Genomic DNA, 7,956 nt, shown 5'->3' with positions numbered 1-7,956 from the left:
TGGATTCATTGCACATGTATAAACCACCATGTGAGCTTCATACTCCATTATTTTTGTTCCACATTTGGGTCTCTCAGTAATATTCCCCATAATATCTTCAAATAATAATTTTTACATAACACAGTTAAAAACCAGGATAGGATGAATTCCCTAATTGCCATGAATTCCATCATCTTAAAGAAGCAACACCAATTCCAACAATTACAATTGGATCAAGTAACTATAACTTTCATTATCATTTCCTTGGAAATATTCATGTAGATTCAACATGTAAGGTTAAAATCACAAAAAAGAAAAAGAAAGATAATGCACATATATTATATCATATTATATTATATTATATTAAAACATTAAATCCAGAATAAACAGCCAAAAAAAATGTTAAAAGGGGTATATGGGATATACTCCTTTTCTACTATAATTCTAGAAGTTCACTAGGCTTCTCTCTCATTGTCATCTTTTGGTTTAGCTGAAGAACTTGAGCCGGATGTCATTCCAACAACTTGGCTATGTGTAAACCTTTGTAATTGTATCATGCGGGCATAACACCCATCAGGATAATTTTTAAGTAAATATGAATGGGATCCTTGCTCTGCAACTTTCCCATCATCTATCACTGCAATGACATGAGCATTCCGAATTGTCGACAACCTATGAGCAACCACTATTGTAGTTTTCCCAGAGCAGGCACGGTCTAGAGCCTCTTGGACCGATCTCTCAGACTCGGCATCAAGGGCACTTGTTGCCTCATCAAGCAGCATAAGCTCTGCCTTCCTCACAAGAGCCCTTGCAATGGCAATTCTTTGTTTTTGGCCTCCAGAAAGTTGAACTCCTCTCTCCCCGACAAACGTTTTGTAACCTTCGGGCAGTGAAGATATGAACTTGTGGGCATTAGCTAGGGTAGCTGCCTCAATGATTTCAGCCTCAGTAGCAGACTCATGTCCATAGGCAATGTTTTCATAAATGGTGGAAGCAAAGAGGCATGGCTCTTGTGGAACAATTGCTATGTGTTTTCTCAAGGATTTGAGGTTGTACTTCCGGATGTCCTTTCCATCAATCATAACACGGCCAGATGAGGGCTCATAGAATCTCTGAATAAGTGCAATGACTGAGCTCTTACCACATCCACTCGGACCGACAAGCGCAAGAGTTTTTCCAGCTCGGGCACGAAGATTAAGGTCACGGAAGATTGGGACATCAGGACGCGAGGGATAAGAAAAGTCAATATGCTTTAGTTCAACTTCTCCCTGAAGGCAGTCTGGAACTTGTGTGGCATCAGGGTCATCAGGCTCTATCTCAGTTTTACGGTCGAGAAGATCAAAGACCGACCGCATGGCTCGACCTCCCTTGATGAAGTCAGGAGCCAGGGTCAATGTTTCAGCTGCACCATTGGCGGAAACCATGAGAACCATAAAGACTTGGATTGTCTTTGAAAAATCAGAGATCCCATGCTTCACAAGCCAGGAAGCATACCAAAGACCAAGGGCATAAGAAGCATATAGTGAAAACTGAGCTACACCAAATCCACTTCCCGCAATTTGACCCTTCCAAAAGCAGCGCCTCAGTGGAGTTTGAAGGCTTGAAGAGAATAGGCCAACAATTTTGTTCTCTGAATTGAAAGCAGCAACAGTTCTTACATTGGCAATAGCCTCCCCAGCTAGTTGCGTAGCCTTGGCATGAGCAGCTTCTAAATCTCCTGAGAAACCTTTCATAAACATTTTCTGTTGAAAATCCAACAAATATAATTAATAACTTGATATCATCTGAAATTGTGTAGTTGTGGATCATATTTAGCCCAAGAAGCAGATAGAAATTAGTTTTAGCATACAATTCAAACAACCATAAAACTATCATATGCCAACAATGGTTTCGACATAACTTATAACCCTTTTTTTTCAAGATATTATCAGATTAATTTTAATTGGTCATTGATCAACTGTCAGCAAGCATACTTCGATGACAGCATGCATGTGAAAGGGATTAATTTTAGAAACAAACCTGCAAAACAGTTGCTGCTACAACCACAGGGAAGACTGCAATTAGGACAAGGGCAAGGCGCCACTGCAAAACAAAGCCGGCAGTGCAGGCAACTAACATGAGAGCCGTGTTCTGCACAATCACTGAAATGCGATCTCCTATAGCTGATCTGACATTGTTGGCATCAAGAGCCAGCCTTGCAGAAATCCTAGCACTCTCATTTTCCTCTTGATCAAACCATGCCATTTCGTTTTTCAGCACAGCTGTCAGCATCTTCTCTCTCACACGTTTTGTGAGGTTTTCTCCCACGATATCCCAAAAGGAATGCTGCAGTGTGTTAAAGAGAAGAGCAGCGGACGAAAGCCCAATTAACAAATAGCAGTATTTCCCAATTTCTCTTCTCATGTAAGCGTGGTCCGGGTTGTAGTAGACACTGAGAACAGCACTTAGCACATATGCAAAGAAAGCACTGAGGGATCCGCAGACAACAGAGCCTATAGAACCAACTACAGCATAAACCCATTCAGGAGAATTCACTTTGGCAAGGCGCCAAAAGGAACTAGCTTGCACCTTGAAGGCAAGCTTTTCCATTCGGTAATTAGGGTGTGAGGCCTCAAGGGAAAGACTAAAATCAAAAGTAGAGAAGTCAGAAAGCCTTCGTGAATATGGTGATCTGCCATATGATGAATTCCGGGCTATAATTGGAGAGCTTACTGAGTTCCTGGCACTAGAAGGCCTGTAGATGAACCATTATAACAGATCTCAAATTAAAATGTAGCTGTTTAGGTTTAAAAATGTAAACAGCTTTTCCAGATATACAAACACATGCAGAATTGTGGAAGATACCTTGCACTACTTTTTCGAGCATTGTTAAGGGCAGTTTCGTGTGCCATTTCTTGCATTCGGATGAGCTTGGCATAGGCACCATTTTCTCCTTTGGCAATGAGTTCATCATGTGTTCCAATTTCAGAAACACTTCCCTGCTGGAGCACAGCTACAAGATCAGCCTTGCGAATAGTGGAAAGGCGATGGGCAATTACAAGAGTTGTCCTCCCAATCATGAAACGATCAAGAGCCTCTTGAACCAACTTTTCTGACTCAGAATCTAGAGCACTAGTTGCTTCATCCAAGAGTAGGATTGCCGGGTTTTTCAACATTGCCCTGGCTATAGCAATTCTCTGCTTCTGCCCACCTGAGAGTTGAAGTCCTCTCTCCCCAACCTGCCATTTCCAAATTATTAACACCAATTGGTTTATGCTTTCATGTAGATTTTTTCCTATGTTTTTAATTTATTTTTCTTTTTATCACAAGTTAGAATATTAAAAGAAATGAAAGCATTGAAATTTTTTTCAGTCCACAGCCCGAATTAGATTTCTTTGCAACATGCTAACAGTGGCATGCGCATAAACTTAAACAAATCATAGAGTCACAATTATTTTATGTTAATTAAAATGATTGGAGGGAAAAAATCTCCTCCTTTAATTCCATGTCTTCTATTTTTTCTCTAAAAAGTTCCATTTCTTTTTGCAATAATTTGTAATTTTAAACCAATCATAAAAGGTTCATAAATTATTTATTTATGAAGCCTTCCTTGTATATTTTATTGTCCTATATCCCATTTTCTTTTCTCTCTGATTGGTCATCTCCCTTCTATGTAATTTGGTCTTATTCCTGCACATGCATTGCTGACTGAACCATGTTACCTTCTGATAAATGCATGCATATTCAAAGACTTCCCTTATTTGACTTTATAATATTGTATATACTAAAAACTTGTTAGGTTCTCTTTGTTAACCAAGTGAAACAACTATAAGGCATTAAAAATCAAACGAAATAAGAACCCCTATAGTCAAGATCCATGATTATATTTCACCTCCCTTAGTGCCTACTTTACTCATTCCCTCACCTTCTCCAACTGCCATAAAGTCAACACCCCAACTGGTATATAATTATACAATTATGGTTCAGCATTTATGGCAACAACAGTCATAACATTAATTTCACCTTATAATCTTATAGTTTTATGTGTTTAAGAAGGTTATTAGGTCAGAAATTGCTAACCGTTTAATGTTATGACAAGTGTTGCAGATGGTAGATACTAGTGGTGAAGTATGCAATTATTAAAACTGACTTAAAAATGAACCATCTGAGATTAGCTAACCTGAGTGTCAAAGCCATCAGGAAGCTTTACTATGAATGAATGTGCATTGGCCACTCTGGCAGCTTCTTCGATCTCGATTTGGTTAGCATCAGGCCTACCCAAAAGAATATTTTCTTTAATGGTGGTGGCAAAGAGAGCAGGCTCTTGGCTCACAAGTCCTATTTGTTGCCTCAACCATCTGAGCTTTAATGTCTTTATATCGTGCCCATCTAACAGCACTTCTCCTGCACAAGTACATTAATAATTGAGATTTCACACCCTACAAACAAATCTCCATAAAATACATACCAGCATAGAATAAATGAACTCTAACAGCAGAAATAACTTCAGTAGGCATAAAAACATTAATAGTAACATTTACTTCAAGTGAGATAATATTGAATGTTGTTGGTTATAGAGGTTGAAATTTTAACATTATAGATTACCTAAGGAGGGATCGTAGAATCTCTCAATAAGGGAGACAACGGTACTTTTACCCGAACCACTGCTTCCTACCAAAGCTATGGTTTTGCCAGCAGGAACAGTTAGGAAGAAATTGTTAAGGATCCTTACATCTGGCCTTGATGGATATGCAAAATCCACATTTTTCAGTTCAACTAGACCAGTAACAGACTCCAAATCCAAACCTGACTCACTATTCCTATCGATTCCGGGTTTGTTATCAATTATACGGAAGATTTTCGCTGCTGCAACTTTGGCCTTCACAAATGCAGACATGCTTGGTGCAGATTGCCCCAAACCCCTGATAATTTAAAGAGATATTTTTTAGCAAACAAAATACTTAACTACAGCAATGAAATAGAGAAAACAGAGTACTCACAATCCACCAATCATAACAGCAAACATGGTGGCAATGGCAAGTCCTCCATTGGTGTAATGATGCCTAACCAGATAACCTCCGTACCAAAGAAGAAGAGCATAACAACAAAAGACAACAAAGTAAGTTGCCCCTAATCCCATTCCCTTTGCAAATCCAGTTTTGTAACCAATCTTTTGCGCAACCTTTAATGCTGAGGAGTAGGCTTGTAATGCTCTTGATTCACCAACAAAAGCCAACACAACTCGAATTTGGACCACTGTCTGCAATTTAGCTCATCTTTAACAAGTACCCAGATGAGAAAAGAGAGGAAAATCTGGAAATAAAATGGTTTCTATATCTTTGTCCCATAGATTGAAACTCAAAATTTCACACCCTTTTTACCTGTTCCACAATATTCCCTCCTTGTGATAAAGCTTCTTGGTTTTTTGCAGAGAGCTTGGCCAATGTGGTGGTATGGATTGCTCCAATCACAGCAATGAGAGGAACCACTGCGAGTGTGACCAAAGCCAATTGCCATACTGCTGTAAAACCCACCGCAAAACCAGACACAAAGGTTGCCATGTAGTGAATGAAATTGCCCAACTGCACAAAACAAACCAAAAAGAAAAAAGAAAAAAAAAAGTTTAATTTGAAACCAAAAGGGAAGAAAAGGAAGTATATTGAAGACTATATTTCAGTTTATTACCTTCTCACTAATGGCATCCTGGACCATCACTGCATCAGTGTTGATGGCAAACACAACATCAGAAGTTCTAACCTCAGTGTCAAAGTATTTAATATCCTGGTCCAGAGCTGCTTCTAAGTACTTGATCCTCATCTTTGTGGTTTGCCTCTCTCCAGTCCACATCCAACACGATATTTCTGCACATAATTTTCAAACTCTTCTCTCAACCATTATTACCTCAACAAAACTACCCAGAAAATTGAACTAAAACAAGAAGAAGAAGAAAGTGTGTCTTGTCTATGGTTTAACTAACCTGCCCACGAAGATGCCCAAATTGCAGCACCCACCACAAGGAAGTAAAATGCATACTACAAATCAGGAAAAAGAAAAAGTTGAATACTTCTTTTAGTGAAAATCCTTTAGCTTAACAAAAGAAAAATGGAAATTTCGTTTTTAAAAAAAAAAAGTATTAACCTTTAAAACTTCTTGCATCATCTTGTCCATGTTATTAGCATTAGAACCAAAAGAATTGACAAGATCGGCAAAGAAACGAAGGAATATAGGCAAAGAACAACCGTGTACGAGAGCTCCAAGTGACCCAATTCCCATCAACACATAATCCAAACCATCAGCAAATCTAAACAGTTCACCAAAACCAACTGAAGGAACATCCCCTGGCTTCTCCCCACTACCATTATTACTCCCTTCTTTTTTCGTCTCAGATGAAGAAGAAGCCGCTGAAGTTTCCATTTCTCTTCTCACCCCCCTGCACTTCCCTGAGCTTCAGCTGGACTTTGCTGTTGAGTTTTGTCTGTTAAGTGTGTAGGAGTTAAGAGTTGGGGTGGAAGGATTGGTTTTAAAAGGGTCAGAAGGTGAAGCAGACACAAGTTCAAGGCCTTGCATTTCGGACCATTTCCATTGCTCTATCGTCTTTACCTCTTCCAAATCTTGTGACATTTGCAAATTTCTAAGCTTTATGAAAAACTTAATAAAAACACCCCCACCCCGCCCCCCAAAGACCCTCTTCTTTTATTATCTTCCCACTATTTATCTGGCTTTTCAATTCATTGTTTCCCACTAATTAACCACCCACTTTTTTCTTGATAATCGTTTGTTTCTTTCTCAGTTTTTACTCCAATGTTTTGTGTTGTTTTTAGGATCAACTATTAGCGGTTAAATGGGCTTTTTCTTTTATGTGCTTTGCTTCAGTTTGCTTGCAGTGTAAAAAACATGGAAAGTGACACAAGATGCAAAACAGGGATTTTCCACCCGACAAAACCATACCGTGTGAATACTTAAGAGCTGGGATTTTGACCAAAACAGCTTCAAAACTGTTTGCGGAAGAGAAGAAAAAAAGAAACAAATAACAATCTCTCAATCTTAAGACTCTTTATGTTTATTACTACTTTATTGTTTTTTTTTTAATCCCAACAATTAGTATGAAAAGGTTGGTTTCCAATCCCCTTTAAAATCTATGCACCTTCTTGTGTGATTGCCTATCAATTCCCCATTGATTCCGCTGTCCTTTCTCTAACCATACGTTTAAACACAGCCATTTCACATTGTCACATATACACCCTAACACTCCTTTTTGTCCATGATTAACATAAAATAATGATGATGTACGGAAAAGGGTAACTTGAAAATGAATTTTTTTGGCTACTTATCCTGCCAAAGTGAATGAAAGGGAGATCAAATGTGAGTATTAATAATTAAGTGCAATAATACTAATTTGTCCACTAAGCAAGGCTTATTATGATATTACAAGGCATCATAGATCTTATTAATTAAGGAATAAGGAGTAATCTCATGGCTTAATCTTGTCTTTTTCTTTTATAAAAAAAGGGGCTTTAAATTGTTTGGGTATCCCTGACCTGACATGGATACACTTCATTCAAATCTGGTTGGAAAGTAGTCGTAAATGTTGCATGCACAAGCCCAATTATTGCCCAAGCCCAAACAATCCAGATCCAACTAGCCTAGCCCATTACAGAACCAAACCCAAAATAACAATTAAACCCTTGACCCAATTCCAAACCCACCTAGACCTAGCCTAACCCGGAGCCCAAAACAAGGCCCAACTAGCCCAACCCCACTCAAAGCTAAGCTAGGGTTTCAGAAAAGAAACCCTAGCGCCGTACCTAAGGTCTTTAGACCTTTAGTCTTCCGGAGCCGCCCTCTGACCCTTGGCCTTCTGCCACTGCCGCCACGTCACGTCGCCGCCAACGCCACGCCACCACCGCCACGGTCATGTCGACCCATCCACTTGCGTCGTCACCTGCAAGGAAGAAAACAAAAAAAGCAACCAAACAACAGCAACAAAAAGTAGAAAAA

At 39.1% G+C, this 7,956-nt stretch overlaps 1 protein-coding gene across 1 annotated transcript; it reads right to left on the bottom strand.

Annotated features, from left to right (window-relative positions):
• Positions 1–292: 292 nt before the first annotated feature.
• On the bottom strand, positions 293–6,959 carry LOC105799752 (ABC transporter B family member 1). The gene is made up of 10 exons (XM_012630459.2): positions 6,097–6,959; positions 5,936–5,990; positions 5,644–5,819; positions 5,340–5,540; positions 4,959–5,218; positions 4,564–4,880; positions 4,139–4,362; positions 2,824–3,197; positions 1,999–2,713; positions 293–1,721 (listed from the first exon to the last, which is right to left on the bottom strand). The coding sequence occupies exons 1-10, from the start codon at positions 6,370–6,372 to the stop codon at positions 435–437; spliced, it is 3,885 nt and encodes a 1,294-aa protein (XP_012485913.1). The 5' UTR covers positions 6,373–6,959; the 3' UTR covers positions 293–434.
• Between the last annotated feature and the right edge of the window lie 997 nt (positions 6,960–7,956).

This window comes from Gossypium raimondii, chromosome 9, assembly GCF_025698545.1.
Source record: "Gossypium raimondii isolate GPD5lz chromosome 9, ASM2569854v1, whole genome shotgun sequence".
Taxonomy (NCBI): domain Eukaryota; kingdom Viridiplantae; phylum Streptophyta; class Magnoliopsida; order Malvales; family Malvaceae; genus Gossypium; species Gossypium raimondii.
Note: the sequence above shows the minus strand (reverse complement) of the source record. Positions and strands in the feature narration are given on the sequence as shown.

What these genes read in the sequence shown, in the direction of transcription:
- LOC105799752 (XM_012630459.2), bottom strand. Translation starts at nt 6,372, where the DNA reads ATGGAAACTTCAGCGGCTTCTTCTTCATCTGAGACGAAAAAAGAAGGG. An exon ending in GCTGTTATGATTGGTGGATT is followed by an intron (nt 4,881 to 4,958) that starts GTGAGTACTCTG and finishes TTAAATTATCAG; the next exon opens with GGGTTTGGGGCAATCTGCAC. An exon ending in TAGCAGCAACTGTTTTGCAG is followed by an intron (nt 1,722 to 1,998) that starts GTTTGTTTCTAA and finishes GATTTTCAACAG; the next exon opens with AAAATGTTTATGAAAGGTTT.